Raw genomic sequence first — 23,912 nt, forward strand, 5'->3', positions numbered from 1 at the left:
CAACATAATCTTTAAATTTAGGGGCGGACATTAGCAACTTTTTTTTTTTTGTATGGGGACCGACCCAGTCTAAAGTACATGTCGTTCTACCTCCCTCACCATGCGGTCATAAAACCCCAAAAACGAACGACAAAACTACGAGTTGTCTTTAAAGCGTCAAAGATTTCGGGATCCGGTTACTCTATAAACGATGTATCATATACCGGACCACCTCTCCAGCCTGATTTGATGCTTCTCATCCTCAAGTGGCGAATGTATAAATTTGTATTTAATGGTGATGTCGAAAAGATGTACCGACAAATACTGCTCCCTCCCGAAGACCAGGACTTTCAAAGAATAATCTTTCGTTCACCCACAACCAGTCCCATTCAGGATTATAAATTAAAAACGGTCACATTCGGTGTAAACTGTGCGCCCTACCTCGTCATTCGCACACTTCACCAAGTAGCACAAGATGAAAAAACCAACTACCCAATGGCCGCCCCCATTCTGAATAAAGAAACATATGTGGATGACATACTCTCTGGTAGCCACGATCTGACAATCGCCACTCAATCTCTCACCCAAGTCATCCAGGCTCTAAACTCGGCAGGCTTTCCATTGAAGAAAATAACAGCGAACCACCCAGAAATTCTCATAAATAAAGGGAAAGAGGAGGATACTAATTTTCTCGAGTTCGTAAAAGTAAGTACCACAAAGACTCTAGGGATCCAATGGAATGCGCACACAGACACGTTTGCCTATACGATCGACTCCATCCCAGCCTCATCTGCTAGAACTAAACGACAAATTCTCTCCTCTGTCGCTTTTTGCCCCGCAGGGTGGCTTACGCCGATAATGATCCAGGCAAAGATACTCTTACAAGAGTTCTGGATCGACGGAACTGACTGGGACGAGAAAGTCAAACCCCTCCGTCTTGTTAAATGGTTTCAGTTCGCCAACAATCTCGACCATTCAAATACCCCGATGGGTAAACTTTATTCCGGACCAGCATGTTGAACTCCATGGATTCTGTGACTCCTCAGAAAAGGCATATTGTGCCAACGTATATGTTCCAGTACCTCTTCCCATCTCATGGTTTCCAAAGGCAAGGTAGCACCCCTTCGAACAACTAGTTTACCCCGGTTTGAGCTCTGCGGAGCTCTTCTCTTAGCCAAACTTGTCGCAGCTGTCCAATCCCATCTCGACCTCTATCAAAGAAAACTGGTACTATGGTCTGACTCTGAAATTGTATTGGCATGGCTGGAAAAACCACCCCACTCTTGGAAAATGTTGGTCTCGAATCGCACCGCGGAGTTCTTGGAACTCGTCGGAAACGCCACCTGGCGACATGTACGCAGCAGCGACAACCCCGCAGATATGGGCACAAGGGGTTGCAAGCCACTACATTTAGCAGCGTCTTCGTTATGGTGGAACGGTCCTGATTGGCTACCTAAGCCCCCCGAAGAATGGCCAAAACCCCCAGCTCGAAATGTCAACCCGCCGGAAGCGCGAAGAGTGGAGGCACTACTCACCACAGAAGATGTCCCGACGTTCTGAACAGGTTCTCCTCTTTCTCTCGAGCTTGAACGTGTTGGCCTACGTCTTCAAGTTCATCAGACGACTGAAGGATAAAGCGCCAGGAGCTCATGACCGCGCATCATCCTCGTTATCATATGATGATCTCCGCTACGCGAAAATTCGCCTTGCTCATGCTACTCTGAGCTATAACGAACGTCACCCCATTATAATTCCGGAAAAGTCCCGATTCGCATTCCTCTATCTAAAGTTTCTCCATGATCTACTCCTCCATGCAGAAGTACGACTTATGCAGCAGATGACCAGGCAAGAATTTTACATTCCCCGGCTCAAACCCCTCATAAAAGAATGCATTTATCAATGTAAATCATGCACCATCCACAAACAGCAAATGCGCTCGCAGATTATGGCTGCCCTGCCGCCCGAACGATGCACCTTCGCTCCGCCCTTCACCACCACCCGTGTCGATTTTGCTGGGCCTTTTCAGATAAAAGCCTCCATGCTAAGATCCCCCGCTTTAGTGAAGAGCTATGTGGCCGTCTTTGTGTGCTTCACAACAAAGGCAGTACACCTCGAGCTGTGCTCAGACCTGACCAAAGAGGCATTTCTCGCCGCCTTTGCTCGTTTTGTTGGTCGCCATGGTTACCCCGCTAAAATGATGAGTGATAATGGCAAAACCTTTATAGAAGCCAAACGAGCCACTGAAAAGGAGTTTTCGGTCTTTCTCCAAACTGTATCCCATGATGTTGTACAAAAATACGCACCCCAGGGAATTAATTGGCAATTTATCCCTCCCAGCGCCCCGCACATGGGTGGCTTATGGGAGTCGGCAGTTAAAAGTTTTAAACTTCACTTCAAAAGGACTGCCGGGCCCCACAAATTTTAATAAGAGTAGAAGCTGTGTTAAATTCTCGTCCGATATCTCCACTCACCCAAGATCCGACGGACTTTACAGCGCTCTCACCTGGCCACTTCCTCCGGGGTGCTCGCCTCCTATCTTTCCCCGAATCTAATCACGAAAAACTCTCGCTCATCAATAGATGGGAAAAACTCAAGGACGGAAGACTACCTCAAAGACCTTCATAACCGACACAGGTGGAAGAACGCTCAAGTAGAACCCAGAATCGGAGAATGCTTCCGCCCACGGAATGGCGCCTGTGCCGCATCGAAAGGTTGCGCCCTGGCAAGGATGGACACATTCGTGTGGTCGACGTCCGCACCCAAACCGGCCTACTCACTCGGCCATTAGTAAAATTAGTATTTCTGCCTTCGAGCGAAGACACCCCCTCTTGCATTGAAACCGAGTAACCACTCCATAAATTCCTCACATGAATAAGCAGCCAAATGGCTACACATCGCTTTTCACACACTACACATACATACACACTCTCGTATCTCTCTCCTATGCCTCCCATATGGTAATATACGAAACGCTAAAAATTTCCGTATATAAACTCTTTGCAGATGGACCACGACGAAGCCCCTCAGCCAGCACCGCGAAGATTCATAAAATCGCAGATTGGAACGACCGGCAATACGCGTTCCGCGCCACAACAAACAGGCGACTATAAGCGGTGCCGATTGTGCGCCGGTCATCATGCGCTACGAGCATGTGCAGCGTTCTTAGGCGTACAGCCACAGCAGCGCTTGTTACTGGCAAGGGCGCACAAGTACTGCACTAACTGCCCGGCGCTTTCGCATCCGACCGCCCAGTGCACATCCACTACCACGTGCCGCATTTGTTCCCTACAGCAACACACACTACTGCACCGAAATGGTACACCGGCAGCCCGCCGCAGAGGGCGAACTCCGCAGTGCAGCCCCCCAAACGCCTCGACCAGACAAACAAAAACGCTCCCCAAAGTGGGGGATCAGGGCGTACATCACCGCGCTACAAGCACATCAGACACTATCCCACCGGAGGGAACCGTGAAGTCTGCTTCACGGGGAAGGGATTCCAAACTGCTGGCTATCGTAGCAAGGCTACCAAAATTTTGGTTTACGAGGCAATGAGGGCTCTACGGGAGCTGAAGGATGCACTAGCCGCTTAACGCAGCCAGGGCTGGGAGGATGGCTACGCGAGCACTGCAACACTAATATTTAATTAATTCAATTTGTAGCTAACTTACTAGTGTGCATTTCATTTTGAATTTTGTATCTCTTGAATTTTGTATCTTTTGAATTTGTACTTTGAACCACCTCTAGTGTGCACCCTTTGTAAGCTCATCTTAGGAGTGGTTGGCAACGCATGCCCAACTCGCTCGCTACCAAATCGCTGTATACACACTTGTATGTATATAAGACTGCATTACTCCCCATACAAAAAAAAAATCGGTACTGTTTTTCCATTGGAATTATAAAATCTATTATATTTTAAGACGTCCACCAAAATATCTCGAAAAAATATTACGATTTAAGTGAGCTGGACCGATTTGAAAATACCTCCAAAGATGGAATTTTTAACGAATAAAAATAGTTTCTTAAAGATTTTTTTTGAAAAAATCCCCTCCAATGACAAAACGGTTTAAGCTTTAAAAATTTGCTTAAAAATATTTAAAAAAAATTAAAAAAAAAAATTTAACGGAATCGTAATAATAAGATTTTTGGTGCTGTTTTTTAACCTTTCAAAAACTCTCCCGATTTAGACTTGTGAGATATCATTGGAAAGGTATTTTCTCATCCTTCTTATTTCTTTGCTTATAAACTCATTCAAAGGATCAAATAGAAAGGTAGGATGAACAAATAAAAATAAAAATAAACTGTAGTGAATGCTTCTATTTAAGAGCGAGCTCATCAGAATATTAGGCAATGCTTTGAGGAAATCGCCAACGGCTTTAATGCTGATTCCAGTTTTTGTAGTGATGTGGATAGCCAAACGATGGGTAGACAAGGCAGCGACCGCACAAAAAAAGCCAGCGATTTAGAAATTGAGAAATATTTACAGCTACCCTTTATACCCAGACACGAAGATCATTTAATTTGGCGGAAGCATAGTCGCAAATAGTTTCCCATTTTTTTCACACTGGCAATGAATTGTTTCTGCGCACCACCTTTCTCAGTGAACTCAGAAAAAGTGTTTAGTGCAGAGTTGGGCAGCCTCGCTAGTATTTTTGTAGTGCGTATGAGGCTTTCGCTGCCTTCTCAAGCAGAGCGCGTACATATGTATACACAAATACGGCCGCCGGGCGGACGCTGCCCAGGGCTGGTTTAGTGCATCGGGTAGCTTTTATGTGGAAAATAGAAATAGGTTGCTGCCCGATCGTCGGAAATGCTTCTTTTCATAATAAAATATATATATTAAACTTTAATTACTTATTATATACTATTAACTTTGATTAAAACGGAGCTTGTTCTTTTTAACAGGAGGTACAATATACCGAATAGACGTCTTCCCTCAATTGGCGGTCTTCCTCTAAGCCTCTCTGAAAGGGTGAAATTCTTGGGCTTGATGCTTGACAGTAAGATTCGCTGGAAACCTAACGTAGAGGAAGGAGCCAAGAAGGCTACAGTAGCCTGGTATTGTTGTAGAGGGGCCATTGGTAAGCACTGGGATCTTTCGCCGAAGGCAGTTCACTGGATTTATGAAACTATCATTAAGCCAACTTTATTCAGGGCTGTCATGAAATCCAAGCCCGTTTTGCTTTTTGTCGGAATTACAAACCAATATTGTTGTTGTTTTTGTTGTTGGTGTAGCGGCTACAATAACCCCGCACAGATCGGTTGGTATCTCAGTCGTTGTCGTCAAGTTCCACTAACGGCAGCCCTAAGAAACGTGCAGCCTCGATAGGGTCAGTCCACGGGGTCAAAGGCGTTAGGGTTGTAGGGTTTTCCGGGCATACAAAGAGATGTTTCGAGTCGTGCGGGGTCCCTCCGCATGCCGGACACTCATTTTGCACATCTGCGTTTAATCTGCTCAGGTATGAGTTTAACCTGCTGCAGTAGCCAGAGCGAAGTTGGGCTATTGTGGTTCTTGTCTCCCGAGGCAGATGAAGCTCCGTCTCGTCAATGTCCGGTGGTTGTGTGCCTAGAACGGCATTCACAGGTCTGGAGTCTACATAACTCGAGACTGACGCCCTGTGAATGCCGTTCAGGGCCTGTCGATATGCTGACTGGTCCAGAGGCTGCTTAATGAACCTCGTAGAGATGCCTCCTGACGTGCCTGGGCGAGGGCTCTTCTGCAAACAGCTGTCTATTTGGGTGGCCACGTCTATGGCTCCCAACCAGAAACTGCTTGCAGAGCATTGTGCTATGCTCCTTAACTGGGATCATTTTCGCCTCGTCGTGTAGGTGGTGTTCTGGCGACATCAGAAGGCATCTAGTCGCTGTCCTAAGTGCGGTGTTCTGTGTTGTCTGTAGCTTCATCCACTGCGTCCTACTAGTCCCCGGCGACCACACTGGTGCTCCGTAATTTACAACCGGCCGGCCTATTGCCTTGTATGTTGCCAGCAACGTTTCTTTGTCTACATTCCCACGACAGCCGGATCTACGTACCGGAATGACTCTGGTTTTACCCGACCAAGGGCTGTTGTTTCGGCGATTTAACCCCGTTTAGGTCGACGAAGTGTCTCACATTTGGTGTCATGAAACCGTATTGGTTTTGCTCTTTTCGAATGTAGAGAAAACTGATGTTCGAAACAACTGTTTTGCATATTTGTGTGCAATTTTAACGTACAATTTTTTGCCGAAATTTTATAAAATTGAATTGTTTTCAACAATTTAAACCAAAATAAGTGAAAGAAAAATGACATCGGCAGTCTTAGCGTTTCTGTTATTGGAGGAATGCTGTTTTGCGTTGTACTTTTATGATTTCCCCTAGTTATGAAAAAAAATATGAATACACTAATATTTGTTTTTATAAAACTTCCATTTACTTACATTTTTACAAAATGTTCAAGTGCAAGGAAACTAATACACAAATAACTAATAAACAAATGAAATTCAGTAGCAGTTAGCTGCTTGGTTTGTTTCCGATAGCAAAATCGATATTGTTGGTTTCTGTGACACCTAAAATCGACACTAATTCCGGTTCGAACATAAAACCGATAACATTGGATTTCATGACACCAAAATAATTTTTTTGTCGTTTTCAAATCGAATTCCGACAGCAATTGGATTCCATGACAGTCCTGATTGTATGGGGTACTCGTCTGGTGGAACGCATTGGACAAGGCCTTCATCGTGAAGCAGCTGGAAAGGGCACAAAGAGCCACCTTAAATGGACTCAGTGGGGCGCTTCGAGCCTAATGTTGTTCCTATAGATATAGATGGCAGTGCTGCAGCTGAGCGTGCCACAGTAATATTAAGCGGGGTGGGATATAAGTTCGCCTCGAGCTATGGGAACTCCAGTATTCTAAAAGGCTTCGGGTTGCTACCGACCCGGACAGACCAGTAAACGCAGGTTCTGGATCCGAATGGATCTTTCACCATCCACGTTCCAGCGAGAGAGGCTGCAGTATCTGGAATCGGGGTTATGTAACCCTTTTTACAGTGGATTGAAGCTGAATGGGAAGGTAGGTAGGTGGGGAACGCTCGAACAATATGATAAATAGACATTGAAATTTTATGAAATTAGATATTTTTGAAACAGGAAAGGCGTGCAAAACACAAATACAATGTGAATAAATCATATTCACTCTACCAAAGGGCTGAAATCAAGAAAATTCCTTCAAGGAAATGGCAAAATTGAACTTTGTTTCAAGTTCTTACACCCGAGGCCCTCTACCAATGGGGTAACAATAATTTAGAGAAAACCAAGGTACTGTATGCGTCCAAGAGTGACTACAATGAAGTTAAGCAAAAGCTTCAAGATAGATTCGCAAAGACACAATATATTCCAGGACCGCACAAATTTCATGCCCTTATACCCGAAACATCAACAGCACTCATTGCAAAAGAATATTCAACCTCCAATGATAGCTTCAAGGTTAATCCTTTTATTAAAACAAGAAAAAGGAAAGGTGTGTAAGAAAAATAAACCTAATGAATAATAAAATTATAGTTTAAAAAAACACCAACAACACGCTTTTAATACAATAAGAACTAAAAACAAAAAAAAATATTTATTGATTTAAAGATTCGTTTAAGAAGAATATGAAGTTCCCTAACTTGATGTTATTTAACCTTTTAAACTTACTTAATATTGGATTGAAGTAATTGGCACGTAGTCATAATCGAAATAAAGCCCACTTTAAAGTTAATTCCAGGTATTTTTTACAGACATCCCATTGGAAACATACAGCCCCTTCCTTTTCTCTAAATTATTCTTATCCCATAGGTAGAGGGCTTCGGGTGAACGAATTTGTTGTAACGTCAGGAGTTGAAGACTTGCTCCAGCTGCTTGTCACTTAAAATTTCATCCAATCCCGTCGCAAGCAGATTTCCGAAATGAACTTGCAAGAAAATTCAATTCTGCAATTTCCTTGAAGGGATTTTCGTGATTTCAGAACTTTAGTAAAGTTAATATAATTTTTTCATATTTTTTTGTTTGTTTTCACACCCCTTCCCTCTTTCAAAAGTATACAATTTCATAAAATTTCAATGTCTATTTATCATATTGCTCAAGTTTTAGACGATCTAGAGTCCATACGCCTTCGTACCCTTACGCCCATTTGGGCACTTAAAGTTGACATTATAGACAATGGTTTTATGTAAAAAAAAACTGAAATGCTATAATCAAAAAAAAATCAAAAAGAAAAATGTTTACTTAATTATTTTTATATTTTTTATACGTTGCACATCAATGTAAAAAATTTATACAGTCCTATTCTGCATTTCGATTACGTTCCCGCATTCCGCTCCGCAAGAATCGAACTTAGGTATTCTGCGTTACGATCGAATCGAAAGAGGAAGAGGAAGAGAGAAAACATCTTTCGAAATCAGCTATTTGCCTAGGAATGTGTGAAATCAAAACAAAAAGAAATATTGGCCACCAAACTATAGCAGCATATGAAGTTGGAGTTTTCAAATATTTTAAAATAGCTAAATATATCTAGCGCCACTGTAATTTAAAAATAAAATTTCGTTTGCTCTTAATTTAAGTGGAAACATAATTATAAGAATGAAATCCATAGCCGCGGCGTTATTGCTTGAAGAGGAGGACGAGTCCCAGATTGCTGATGCGGAAGTTGAAAGGCGGAGATTTAGGGACATGTTTGATCCTTCTAGGATGAGTGAAGAGTAATAAGAAATTCATCTTGAACTGTATTACTCATCGCTCAAACCCAGTGAAATTATAAACGTTGTTTGAGCACTCCACAACATTTGCATTTACTACAGAGTGGAAGATTTGAACGCAAATGAATTCCATTTTGAAAGCCGTCAGGAGGAGGGGAAGAACAAAGCTTATCCTACACACCTCTTTTTAAAAAGTTAGTAAAAACGAATGCAATAATAAAAACATCTTTTTTATGTAACTTCACATTTTATGAATGTATGTATGTATGTACATATGTACATCTATTAATTTTATACAAAAAGAATAAATTGTATTCAGTGCATTTCACAGTCTTATGTATAGAAATGAAATGAATGAAAACAAAAACGCCTGGACTTCCTCTTTGAAAACCTCGCGGAATATCCCTTTTGGTTGCCATTATTTGAGCCAATTTTTCGTATTGCCCGTACTACTGCCCGCGAAAACACAGAAATCGAGAAAATTCATTTATGATGGCTTTTACAATCATGCACAGTATATTTTACTTAATTTTTTAATAAAATTGTATTATTTAAACCCACGAAAATAACAATCGAAACGTTCTCCGTCAGCAAATTTGCAACTTAGAAAAACGGAACTACGATCGAAATGTAGAATAGGTATAATCGTAAATTTCGAAGATTGGTAGAAAGGAAACGGAACGCAGAATACCAAAGTTTCCAAACGTAGAAAATTTCGATTCGAGTCGAAATGCAGAATAGGGCTGATAATTAAAGCCCATAATAAGACGGAAGAAATACTTTTTTTTTCTATAAGTTTCGTTAAAAGGTTTTCAAGATACAGCACTTTAAAGAAAGGTATGTATGACGTTTTCTTAAAATTTAAGTCCCGTGTAAATAGGCAACCCTACGTCATATCGGCAATATATGCTGCACGTATATTCATGTCACCTAGACCTTCAATCTCTTCAACTTTCATCCAAGTCCTTAGAGGTCGCGCACAGAGGTGGCCGCAATGACATGAAATGCCTTCTTTGTAAAGTACGTCCACTATTTTGTTGGTTTCTCTTTGAAGAGTGTTTGTAGGATCAGTTCTAAATATGTGGACAAAAACTTCTGTTAACAAAAATATAAACCATAATACTTGCATATAAATTTAATTGTAATCGGGAAGGCGAAAGCCTACAAAGGCACTTGCGGCCTCTTGCAATACACGTACTACCTGACCCCAACAAGGCATCACCATGGGCTCCGTAAATTGCGCAGCACAACAAGAGCACTTAACGCCATAAACATACAGATAACTCGCGTCCTTCATAGATACCGCCTTTGTCCCACAGGAACACATGCGGTGGTCAGCGAATTATCTGAGTGATCGACATTCGTCAATAATTTTCAAAAACAAAACCAGTAAATCGAGAAAAATTAGGCAGGGGCTCCCACAGGGTGGACTCCCGTACCCGCTGCTGTTTAATTATTACATCTCGAGGCTCCCTCAACCATCACTGTCCCTCAACCATCATTGTCTTTTATGCTGACGACTGCTCGATAACGGCGTCCAGGAATGGAATTGATGACTTGTTCTCGAAAGTAAACGGTTACCTCTCCAAAATTTCTGGCTTCTTCACAGCAAAGAGCCTACCCCTTTCCCCTACGAAATCCTCGGCAATCCTTTTTACCACCTGAACGAAAGAGGTCCGACTACAGCTAGGAACTCACGTCGCGACGTGGTCACCCGAACAGACACCTGCTTGCAGCAGAGCCCTCGGCAAGGCACGTCAGGAGGCATCTATTCGAACTGACAGAAAAAGTCTAGAGGTTCATGAAGCAACCTCTGGACTCGACAGCATACCGACAGGCATTCGCATCGACTCCCGACCTGTGAATGCCGTTTTGGGAACGCAACTACCCGACATGGACGGGACAAACTCGCACCGCCATAGCCCACCTTCGCTCTGGATACCGCAGCAGGATAACTAGTACCGTCCCTATAGACCAACCCCTTAGGAGTTGCACACTACCTGGGCTCTCGTTATTTGATCTTGAAGACAACAATTGAGAGCCAAACCGATCTAGGCGCAATTGGGTAGGCCCTACAACAACGATAACAACCGAATAAATAAAAGTCAAATCATAACTCTTAACTTTTGATCGAACACATATCGATGAAAAAATAACGATTGTTTATCGACTTTGCTGAAAAAAGCATAGAAGTTGCGATCCCCGTAAATTACTTGAATAATAATAAATTGGCGCTTACAAAATGTGTCAGTGTTTGGCCGAGCTTTTCCTCCGATTTGTGGCGTGCGCCTTGACTCCGACTCTGAACAGCGATTGTATTTTTATAAGAAAATGTTTTTCATGGCAGAATGCACCTTTTTGGTTTTTCTTTTTTATTTCTTGAAGTTGGTTGAAACTTGGGCTTGAACTCAGGCCCTGTGGAATGGAAGCTCGCACTGCTAACCACTACACCACTGCGTCCGCTAGGGATGCACATTGTTTTTATTTTAAGATCCCGGGATTTTTCGGATCTCGTGTTACAACCCCGGGTAGGGATTCTTTTACTTGGAAGTAGTATCGAAAGAAAGTATCGATATCCGAGAAATATCAAAGCTTAAGTATCGATACCTACTTGTATTCCGTATGAACTGAGTTAAATTTAATATTTTTAAGTAATATGTTAACGGCCCCTGGGAGGCCTAAACACCGAATAATAAAGTAAAGGTTAATAATGTAGGAATTGAAAATAAATTTAACACCATTACTTAGCAAAACTAATTATGTAGCCTGTAAATAAGTTCGTGCTTGTTTATACAACAAAGCAAATTCAGCTTTCAGCCCCTCAAATTCTTCTAATGGGATACTGGGCTGGATAAATGAAGGACACTCCGTCACCTTTCGTAGACCTTTTTCTTTTTTGACCGAGGGCGAGGCGTTTGTTGTGTAGCCAGAAGTCTGAGTCAGCCTTGGCTACTTCTCCCTCTTCTGAGCATGTTGAAACATCTATCTCTATACTTTTAAATTTTCGTATAGCCCTACACAAAGTATTGGCATCTTGGAAGCGAAGGTTTTTGACCCTTGGGTCAATAACAATACCGAAAGCTGCTTACGTGTTAAGTTCGATAAGTCCAAATCTTTTGTTACACTCCTTATTACTTAAATTACTCTTCCACTCGAGCAGTTGGGCCGCGTATACCACTACATCGACTTTTCTCGATTCCTACTCAAAACTTGGTTCAACAGTATCGATCCCAAAATTACTTGGTATCGAACGAAAAATATCGAGTATGTACTTATATTTACTCGCTGCGTTTCATCCCTAGGTTTCAAATATTCATTATTTTTCAACAACTTAACTCGCAAAAATTGCATCAATATTAGGTGTGCATAGTAACAAATAGTCAGTACTAATTTGTACTGGAACAAATTTTTACTGGAAAAGTGTATAATAACTCAAAAAATTTGCAAGGGAGCACTGAATGGAAAGCTTAATAACACGGGAGAGCTGCAAATTATTGCTAGTGAAATTTTTACTAGCAGAAATTAGCAAGCAGAAGAAGAGCTGAAGTAGAACAAGAATAAATGTCAAAAGCTTCCATTTATTGGATTGGTTATGCGTAAACAAAAGTAATAAAATTATAGTTAAAAAACTAAAAACACGCTTTTATTACAACAAGAACTAAAAAGTATAAGTATAAGAAGAATAGGAAGTTCCCTAACTTGATTTAATTTAACTTTTTTAAATTAGCTAAATATAGGATTAAAGTGATTGGCCCGTAGTCATAGTCAAAATAAATTCCACTGTAAAGTTCCTTCCTGTTCTTCTTAAACGGAATCGCTATATTTATAAATTATTTTATACTTTTTAGTTCTTGTTGTAATAAAAGCGTGTTTTTAGTTTTTTTTAACTATAATTTTATTTTTTACATTTTAGTTTTTTGAAATCTTGCAATTAATATTATACTGTCTGTATATTTCTCATTCTGTACATTTCTTTCAACGCGAAGAAAATTTTCCGCACCCTGCTTTTTAGCTCCACTTTTTACCTAACGTGCTAGATTTGACCTTAACAAACAAAATTTTCAATGTATTTCAATTACATAGGTAATACACATATTCTGAATATAAACCAAATCGGAGCACAGATGCCGATTTTTTAATTATATAGACTCGCGCCACATAACTGCCAAAATTTTTTGTGTAGTTATTCCTTTCATGTAAGCAATATGCATTCGAAATGTGAACTTAATCGGATCATAAATACGGTTTTTCCAAATATCTCGACTCCTACGCCACCTATCAGCAAAATTTTTTGCGGATTTATTTCTTTTCACGCAAGTAATATATGTTCTAAATATGAACCAGATCAGACTATAAATGCGGGTTTTACAAATATCTCGACTCCTGTGCCCCCTAGCGGCAAATTTTTTTTTTAATTTTTTTTTTCATATATCTAAGTAATATATGCTCCAAATATGAACCAAATCAGACTATAAATGCGGGTTTTACAAATATCTCGACTCCTGCGCCACCTGGCGGATTAAGTCATCTTTTATATTGCATCGTTCTCGAGTACTGAGCTAAGTTTGAAGTTTCAAGTCTGTAGCTCACCGGAAAGTTTGTTAAATATTGACTGCAAAGTTCCAGGACATACAAAGATACATACAAGTGAAGTTAAATAAAAGCTTGTAAAATGAGTGGAAATCAAAATTTTAATGATAAACTGGACTGTGTAAATGCTTGTGTGTAAAGCAAAGAGTTTACAACTGATTTATTAACCTTCGGAGGACACACCTTTTTTATTTGACGTGAACGACACACTGGGGTAAATTGCACCCCAATTGAAATGTTGCTTTTAAAACACACAGCTTAAGCTTTTTTTGCATATATTACGCTGGAAATATTTAGATAAAATAAATTTAAAATGAAATGTCTTATTGAATTTTTCAAAGGTACAAGATCATATAATTGCATGGTTAGCTTTTATTGACATAACGAAAAAGTTTATCAAAAATAGGCTTTGCACTGGGGTGTCTTACACCCCACACAAACAACTAGTTGAAAAACCGTCCATTTTCGATTCATCGACTAGTGGTTTTCTTTGAGTAAATTTTTATTTCTTTATTTTCTGAATACTCATGCTTATTGACAAAACCCAACCTCGCCAATACAAATAATTTTATGGTGAAAAACTGTCACTATTCGAATAATTTCTAATTTAGTCATTTCCAGACTAATCAATAGTGAGCGGTTAGATGAAAGTGAACGGTTAGAGGAATGCGAGCGGTTAATCGAATAATTGCTATTCGACTATCAACCGACAAACAAAGTTCCTAATCAACTAGTCGACTAAGCGAGTAGCCGGATAGTAGATTTTTAAAAGGAGCTCTAGTTTGCTAATAACTGTTACAGCGCCAAATAAGAAGAACGTTTTGTCCGATTTCAAGACGGTACTTAAAAGGGCTGAGCACAATGTGTATACCAAATTTGGTCGAGATCGGTCAAGTAGTTTTAGAGATACGCATACAGTCACTCACAGAAGCATTCGTAATTTAGTTTTTTCACAATATTCAAAATGTTTTGTTTGTACAAAAGTCATAAAAATTAATCTAACTTAAAAAAAAATTCATCAAAATTTCAAACTTTTTATTCAGAATTTTTAGAAAAATTTTCGGTATGCAGTTTTGTAGCCCGTTCAATTTTAGTATAATAACGTGCATGTTTCAGGTAGCTAAAAATTACCGCAGGTTTTTGTTCATGCCTTATATGGAAACAAATGCGCAACACCCTCGACAAAAAAAATTCTAAAAAATCAGAAGTAATTTATAGCTGCTTTTAAAAAATCTGAATAAAAGGTTTGAAATTTTAAACGTTAAATGAAAATTAACGAAAAAGATTTATGATGGAAAACATTTTGAATATTGTGAAAAAACTAATTTACGAATACTTCTGTGAGTGACTGTATATGATATAAGTGGGCGGTGCCACCCCCATTTTCCTAAAATTTCTTGAAAAACACTTTTTTGCTGAAGTCCGATTGTATATATCAATTTTTAATAAATGTTGATGAATTTCTTAGCCACACTGCTCATAAGATCTGAAAGTCCGGTACATAAATACATATAAATTCAAGGCTGTATTTAAGAAAGGTCGCCTAGCTTCGACAATTTTTATGCTATTGCAATAAATTTCAGTTTATTTGAAAATAGATTTAATTTTAGATAGTACTCTATATTTTGAAATTGTAGAAATTATCGATGGTCAAAACTTAAAAAATTAAGAAATACAGTGAAACAAGCTTAAGTACCTAACCCGCTTAAGTAACCAACATTTTTGGGCAATGTGAATTTTTGAATGTAATCTGAAGAAAATCCCTCTCTTAAGTACCTCCCCGCTTATTTACCCAACCCGCCTAAGTACCTCAATTTTTCGTACCCCATTTACCATTTTACCTATAATTTTCGCCTTTTAAGTGCTTTTTTAAAATTCCTTAAAATATTTACATATTTTGAATCTCAGTGGCAGCGTATTTTAATTGAAAAATCTTAAATAAATACGTATACTTTATTAAATGTTTATCTTTTATTCAAGGATTTACATATTTATGTAAGTTAACAAAAAGATGTAACTACATCAATAATTATTTTCTCTTAAGTACCCAACCCGCCTAAGTACCTCAAAAATCTGACATTTTTCATGAGGTACTTAAGCGGGTTTTACTGTATATGGGTTTTTTTGTTGTTGTTGGTTTGTACTAGTCTATTTTGATCAAATGTGCAAGAAAAGACTTTCTTCACTTTGCTGCCCGACGTTTCGCCAACCTTTTTGGCATCTTCTGGGGCGGTTTCTTTATTAAAGATCAACAAGAAACAAACATAAGGACGTTATTATTAAAATTTGTTGATATGTACACAAAACATTTGTACGCACAAAAAACAAGGAACAAATTTTGTATTGAATCTGTGTCAATTAGCAATTTTTTCCATGATACTGGACCTTAAACACTTTTGAGAAAACATTGAAAAACTTACATTTGAAGAATAAACTATTGTACACTTAACATTTAAACTTCAAAATTTAAGCAGCTTTCATACCATCACCCTGTGGTACACTTGTCAAACTAAATACTAAAATGGCTATAAACATAATAAGTATGCAGCCGGGATGTCGTCAGTGTCTTCTTTTTTGTTTATTGTTACATTTCTTTTTTGTAAACTTCTTAAACTCTCCAGTGTGTATATTGTTTTTTCTCTTTTTTCCCTATCCAATATTCTCGCGTTGGTCAGATCAGCTCTATGACCACTAGCTAACACATGTTGTGCTAAAGCGGTGCTGTTTTTATTTTTCCTAATGTCGGCTTCGTGTTCAGCTAGGCGAACTCCCAGTGGTCGTTTCGTTGTGCCAATGTACACCTTATTGCAGCACTCGTTTTCGCTCCCTTTGCATGTGGAAAGGAATTGTCCGATAAATTGTCCATGACTATGTCAGCAATCGTTGGCGAGAGGGAATTTCCCATCGGCATCCCAAAATTCTGGGCATAGAAGTTTCCGTTGTATGTCAAATAATTATTCTCTTTCAGACAGAAATTCAAAATATTGTGGCACTTATTTTTCGATATTTTCGTGTTTGGTTGAATCTCGTCACACTTTTCCAGGATGATTTTAATAGATCAATGTGTCGGAATGTTGGTGAAGCACCAAAAACCTTATCCTTATAAACACAGCAAAAAACCTTATCCATAAAATACTAACAATAAGCCACGCACAATTTAGAGACACAAGCAGTAATAAACAGAATTCTCACTAAAAACAACTACCCGCACCACCTAATACAAAGTTTACTAAAACAGAAAATAAGGGAAATGGACAGCCAGCATAACAAAACAACGAAGTCGAAAAACAAGTGAGACAAAGCGATATCACAGTGTCACATACGTACCTACGTTCCACCAACAACTTGAAGGCAAAATAAACAGCAATCAGAAATTTATATTAGCATAAAAATCTAGGTTAGGTTAGGTTAGGTTGATGTGGTAGTCAGTTCAAGTTACCAACTCTCTTAGACCTTTTGAAGGTCCATTGTGATACCACTGCAGAACACGGGAACCTCGGTGACTATTCTTCAGAGAACCAATTTGAGGCTCTTATAAAGCGTAGAATCGGTTCCTACGCGTAATAATTCCGTAAGAGAGCTAAAGAAGGGCCTGCCTTAAAAGCCTGCTCTCCTCTTGGCCAAAGCTGGGTAACTACAGAAGAAGTGCTCTACGGTTTCTTCCTCTTCCTCATCTCTAGAACTTCTGCAATATTCGTGGGAGAAAATTCCTAGTCTTGAAGAGTGCCTGCCAAATAGCCAATGACCGGTTACACAAGCCGTGACCTTCGCAATATCTTCTCTTGAGAGGCACAGCAACTCTTTCTTCTTTTTCTTTTCTATTTGCGGCCAAAGCAGCCTGGTTGTTCTACAAATGCTCTCCTCTAGCCATGACCTGTTGGCCTCTTGGATCATGCTATTTCGAAGTTCTAATTTGAAGGTTGCCATGGGTATTCCAATAGTGCCCCTGTTTGCACATAGGGGTAGATTGGTACCATTCCTGGCTAGCTCATCGGCCCTGCAGTTTCCTTCAATGTCTCTGTGTCCTGGAACCCAAATGAGGCTGACCGTGGACACGGCGCTAATATCGTTTAGAGTTACGAGGCATTCCTGGGCAACCTTCGATCTCAGCATTACTATGTTCATTGATTTAATGGCCGCCTGGCTATCCGAGAAAATATGAATCGTAGTCTTCGTTACGGCATGCGTACTAAGGTACACAGCCACCTCCTTTATAGCTAAAACTTCTGCCTGATAAACCCAGCAGTGGTCCGGAATTCGGACGGATAGTTCCAGTCCTAGTTCCTTAGAGAAAACTCCGTAGCCAACCCTATTGTGTAGCTTGGAATCATCTGTGTAAAAATTCAATTCCCCCCCGTCTCCATGGTCTTGGTGTTTGCCATTCTCTTCTTGACGGGATGCTCGTCCCAACGAGCCTATCGAAGATTGGTTTGGGAGCGGAGTAGTCAACTTCTTGGTTGTAACTACCCAGAGTGTGAAGTATGGAAGCGTGACCAAACCGCCGATCCTTCCATAGCACCATACTTTTTAGTCTGAGGGCTGAATCGGCGGCCGCGTATTTTCCTACCAGGTTTATTGCGGGCAAATTGGTTATCACCTCCAGCGCCTTATTTGGGGTGATCCTTAAGGCACCTGAAATGCATAGAAACGCTGTTCTTTGGACCTTACTCAATAGTTTCAGGTAACTTGCCTTTTTAGTTGCTGGCCACCATACAAGTATTCCATATAAGAGTATTGGCCTGACCATTTAGGTGTACAGCAAATGTGTAATACGAGGTGTTAACCCCCACTTAATTCCGACCGCTTGTTTGCAAGTGTATAATGCAACCTTGGCCTTCCTTACTCTTTCCTCTATATTAGGTTTCCACGTAAGTTTCCTGTCTAATATGAGTCCTAGTTACTTAACATTCTCCTTCAAGGATATCTCCGCACCCATAAAGATTAGCGGCAAGACTATGGGAAGCCTGTGTTTTCTTGTAAAGGTAATTGCTTCGGCTTCCTCGGGGTTTATTCCGAGTCCCCTACTCTCTGTCTAGTTTCTAAGCGTGGCCATGTTAGAGCGCAGAATCTCCATTAGGGTTTTTGGGTATTTGCCTTTAACGGCAATTTCCAGGTCGTCAGCGTATGCTGTGACGTGGCAACCCCCCCTCTCTTGAGCCACCAGCAGAGAGTTCGCCGCCAAATTCCAGAGAAGAGGGGAGAGAACCCTTCCCTGGGGAGTGCCTCTACAGACCATTCTGCTTATTGTGGTGTTTCCTAGCTTAGCGGTTGTCGTCCTGCTGACAAGTATAGACTCAATCAGCACCGCTACATTCTGGTCAACTCCAAGCTCTTCTATTGTTGAATGCGCTTTCTATATCTGCAAAGGCAACCAGAGCATACTCTTTATCTAATAAACTTTTTTCCACCAACCCGACGAGCGAGTGCAAGGCGCCCTTCGTGGATTTTCCTTTCGTAAAGCCATGCTACGCTGGGGAGAGCCTACTTGTTGGTATCACGCCCCGTACATAATCATCCACTATCCACTCTAAAATTTTGAGAAGGAAAGACGTAAGACTGATGGGTCGGAAGTCCTAAGGGTTGGCATGAGAGGACCTGCCCGCCTTGGGTATGAAGGAGACTTCTGTGCATTAGACTGCATTACCCAAAAAAGTTGCGGGTTTTCCGGTGGGATTACCAAACCTAGTATATTTTAAGACTTCTGCCAAAATATTTCGGAAAAACATTAAGATTTACGTGAGCTGGGCCGGTTTGAAAATACCTCTAAAAATGGAGTTTTTAATGAATAAAAATAGTTTCTTAAAGGATTTTTTGGAAAAAATCCCCTCAGATGACAAACCAGTTTAAGCTTAAAAAATCTACATAAAAATATTAAAAAAATGTATCAACGGACTCATATTAATGAGATTTTTGATGCTGTATTTTAACTTTTTTCAAAGATTTGTGTAAGAAAAACTTGAATAACTGCTCCAAAACTTTACCGATATAGAATTATGAGGTATCAGTGGAAAACTCATTCAGGTCCCAAATTTTTCCTTATCAAATATCTTACCTTCCTCTTTCATACTTTGAAAGAGCTTATTCGCAAAGAAATTAAAAGGGTGAGAAAATATCTTACCCATGATACCTCATAAGTCTAAATTGGTAAGGGTTTGGCTGAGTTATTCATGTTTAAAAAGTTCAAAAACAGCATCAAAAATCTCATTATGATGCCGTAGAAATTTTTTGTTAAATATTTTTATGCAAACTTTTTGAGCTTAAACTGTTTAGTAAATTTTTTGAGGTATTTTCAAATCGGTCCAGCTCACGTAAATCTTAATATTTTTGCGAGATATCTTGGTGGAAGTCTTAAAATATAATAGATTTTATAATTCCAGTTGAAAAACAGTACCGATGGTTTTTTGTATGGGGAGTGCAGTCTACTGTACATAAGTTGACTATGATTACTGGGCCGTGCTATAATAGTAGCACAATGCCACTAAGTGCATTTTAAAATTTTCAGGCAATAGCCTCATGCGATTATCGATTATATTTTCTGTTGTTTGTGTGAAATATTTTATTTTTATCAGTATTTTCCTTTTAATCAAAATATGTTGAAATAAAAGTAAAAAAAAATATTTTGCATTGTCATGGTTTTCGTAATTTTTCAACAATTTTTGATAAAAATGCATAGCATATTCCAACGGTGGGCAAACGCGGCTCTTTGAGGCAAATGCCCTTTACTTACTAAAGTGTGGCTCTTTATACTTTCTCTTTGGTTAGAACATTTTGGCTCTTTTTACTTTTTAAAATACATATTTCTTTGCTGGACATTCTTTTCTATTGTGTTGTTTATTTTATTTTATTATTTTTATATACACATACGCAAATTGAGATCGGAACATTACCCTTAATTGGAGAATGAAAATTGGCTTTCTGACTTATTGTTCTTAACCGATATGATGGAACATTTGCAAAACTTGAATTTGTCTCTGCAAGGAAAAGATAAACATGTTTTGGATTTGTCGCAAATTATTTTAAGTTTTGAAGCTAAACTACGTCTTTTTGTACATGATCTCAAAAAAGGAATATTTCACCATCTTCCATGGCTAGAAAAAAATATTGCATATGTCAAAGAGGATAAATTGGACCCATATGTCGCAAAACTACATGAGTCAAAAGCAGATTTTGAAAAAAGATTTGCCGCTTTGAAATTATTTAAATATACGTTTGCATACTTCATAAACCCCTTTTTATGTAACATAATTGAGGATGAATTTAAAATATCCGAAATACTCCTTTTGAAGAAAATCGAAGAAGAATTGGAGTTTTTGGAATTAAAAGAAGATAAGACACTGGAAATGCAACATAAAGCTTTACCATTGTTTGAATTCCGGCAAAAGTAGCAATTTAAAATATCCGCTGTTGGAAGCAGCTGCGTGCCGTATATTTTAAATTTTTGGTACAACGTATAACTGCGAGTTTTGTACTTTACATTGAAATTCGTAAAGTCAAAATACCGTTCGCAATTGACTAGCCAACATTTAACAGAACTGTTACGAACGGCTTTAACTGACGTAAAACCAGATTTTGAGAATTTGGCCAGAGGGGTCTTTGAATTTTCTTTAATATCTACATATCTTACGTACATTAGAATAATAATAAAATTAATGTTTTTCATTTATAATAATAATTTTACTTAAAAATACAATGTTTGTTTTTGTTGTTTTTTTTTGTTGCTCTTTGTAGCATTTAGAATTTGTATGTAGCTCTTTTTGGCCTCGGCCTTGCCCACCCCTGGCATATTCAAATGCGGAAGTTATAGGGAACTTTTCTCTTTTAGTGTTGGGTTCTCCGGTGGCACAAAATTTGTAAAGCAAAATCCAATTTACGGTTTGTCTAGATGCCATATTGAATTTTTCGAAAGGCCTGACGGCTTTTCCCCAAAAAAACCTCAATAACTTAAAAGGATGGGGAGGTTTAGCTATTTTTGACATCGGGGGTAAAACTCCATAAAGTGCCATTAAAATATATTAACATTCCACTGATGTATAGGCAAAATATTGACCGCGTTGTGAAAAATTCCGTTATCCGCTTAAAAATTTTTGGCAGGTCATGTTTTTATGACCAAATTACACTTTTTTGGGGAGAGTCTTGCTTTGTAGAACAAAGGTGCAAAATAAGGCGCAGTCTACTGCACATGCATGATGATATTAATTGAATTATTTTGCAAAACTATAAATAAATAGGGAAGCGAAGGGTGTTATAGACCACATAAGGACACATTTCTGTAGAAAAAACGGAAATCTGAATTTTTGCCCATTTTTTTAATGGATAGCACAGCCCAACAAAAATATAAACACATTTTTGTACGGAAAATGTTAAAGCTGTTTTTGATAGGTTTTTTTTGCATCAGCATTTGCATTTTCCATCAGCTCCAGATTTTGAAAAAAAAAACGAGGTCAAAGTGTCAAAAAATCGCAGTTTTTGCAATATTTTAGAAGCTCTCGCAAAGAAACAAAAGGTGAAAGAACCTTTCTGGCTTAAATTAAACCTATATATCTCAACTACTATCTCTGAAAAGAGATCTTAAATATTTGAGATCTTAAAATATTTGTTGGCCAAATTTTTATGCATATTTCCCCCCACGGGGGGAGGCAATAATATTTCTCATAAAAACGAATAAAATTAGGAGGTAGGGTCTTGAAATTTCAAAAAAAAAAAACACTTTCTACGGGCACCGACGATGCAAAAAAAGTCAAAAAATGAATTTTGTGGTTGAAAGATGTTCATTATGCTAGTGGCTGAAATATAAGAAACGCCTTATTTTGGCCAGTTTTGTCTATACCATTTCTTTTGTTTATTTAATATTTGAAATTTTTAAAGTCCAGCTCATTCTACATATGACAAACTGCATATAAATGCATTTCAAACTTTGTACAAAAAGTACATAAATTATAAAATATATTCACCAATTTTAAACTATTTATTCATTTATCTGCGACATTGTCTATGGTCTCGTCAATTGTCCTGACCTTCTTGAGCAGATAAGCTTTAACATTCCTCAAAGACCACTGTGCTGTGATTTAAAATTTTGCTCTTATTACAAGAGAACTTAACGAGCTACACGGCATCTCTAGAAAAATATATCCAGACTTCGCCTTTTAAAGATCAATTCTTTCTCAAGACTTATGTCTTACCAATACCTTGAATATTTTTTTTCTTTTTAGTTGTCTGTAAGGTTTTGTATAATAAAAATAAAATGTTTTAATATAAAAAATTATTACTTACAATTCCATGACCAAGTAAACTTTCGACTTGTCTTCAAAGGTCTCCAAGAGTTGTACGATATTTGGATGCGTTAATCTACAATGTAAAATGATAAACACGCTGATAAATATTTGTAGCTACTAGGCTAGTTTATGCTTAAAAAAATATATTACTTAATAGGCATGGTATCTTATATTTTTATTACTGACTAGCAGACCCGGCGAACTTCGTCCCGCTCAAAGTTTTTATTTTTTTTTTATTGGAACTTTTTGGTCCAACATTTTCACCAACAATTCACGTTAACGATTTTCATTGGCACATTCCTCTGCTAAGATTATGGTTTGGTGGTCATTTGCCGCTTTATATAACCTAAAGAAAGTGTTATATCCGAGAAGAAGTTCTTGAAATTCTCCAACTGCAGCATTTCACAGTTATTCGCAAAAAAAATAAAAAATGTGAAGAATATTTTCCTCTTCACACCCTGGTGGCAACAATGACTCGGTTCAATAGTGAATCTGTCTTAGAAGCTTTATAGTTTAGTTGGTGGCAATTTCAAAATGGGTGCGAATCATTGTTCTACAGAAATGCAATATATATACTAATTATATAAAGAGAAGTCCCTTTTTTTGTAACAGGTAATCTCGTGAACGGCTGGTCCGATTTTCATGAAATTTTGTACATAAATAGCTTTTAGTAACCACCATGTTTTAGGCTAAAAAAATTTTACTTTTTTCGGGTAGGTGGACCAAGGAACGGTCTATTCGAAAAAATCTAATTACGGTCCGATTTGCTTAAAATTTGGTACGTAAGTAGCTTTTTAGCATATATTAGTATATATGATCCATTTTTTCCGGGAAGTGGTCCAGGGACCGATCTATTCGAAAAAATCGTATTTACGGTCCGATTTGCTTAAAATTCGGTACGTAGGTAGCTTTTTTAGCATATATTAGCATATATGATCCATTTTTTCCGAGAAGTTAACCAGGGACCAATCTATTCGAAAAAATCTTATTTACGGTCCGATTTGCTTAAAATTCGGTACGTAGGTAGCTTTTTTCCTGGATAAGCTTATAGATCCTGTTTTCCAATTTTCATGCAATTTCGAATATAAATAGCTTTGAGCAACGACCATATCAAGGGGCGAAGATTTTTTTGCGCCAATCAGAAACAACGGATACTGTCAAAATATAATTATAATATATAATAAATCTTAATAATCTTAACTAATATATATTTTTAAAGCCGTTTTTTAGTTTTCGCAAGGCTCGAGAGCGGCTGAACCGATTTTTTTGAAACTGCCACCTGCCGCACGTGTCCCAAGGATGATTTTAGGCTAAAAAAATCTATATGTAAAGGGGGCGTGGCACTTCCCATACAAACCG

General features: G+C 38.6%; 1 protein-coding gene across 1 annotated transcript in view; it reads right to left on the reverse strand.

The window, feature by feature from the left end:
• The window catches only part of LOC118745042 (calcium/calmodulin-dependent protein kinase type 1-like), a 181,767-nt gene that overhangs the window by 63,631 nt on the left and 94,224 nt on the right, over positions 1-23,912 (reverse strand). The window contains exon 4 of the mRNA XM_036478578.1: positions 22,552-22,626. Coding sequence (XP_036334471.1) covers positions 22,552-22,626 — 75 coding nt within the window. The remainder of the gene's footprint in view (positions 1-22,551; positions 22,627-23,912) is intronic.

This window comes from Rhagoletis pomonella, unplaced genomic scaffold, assembly GCF_013731165.1.
Source record: "Rhagoletis pomonella isolate Grant_MI unplaced genomic scaffold, Rhpom_1.0 Rhpom_scaffold_00008, whole genome shotgun sequence".
In the NCBI taxonomy this organism is placed as follows: Eukaryota; Metazoa; Arthropoda; class Insecta; order Diptera; family Tephritidae; genus Rhagoletis; species Rhagoletis pomonella.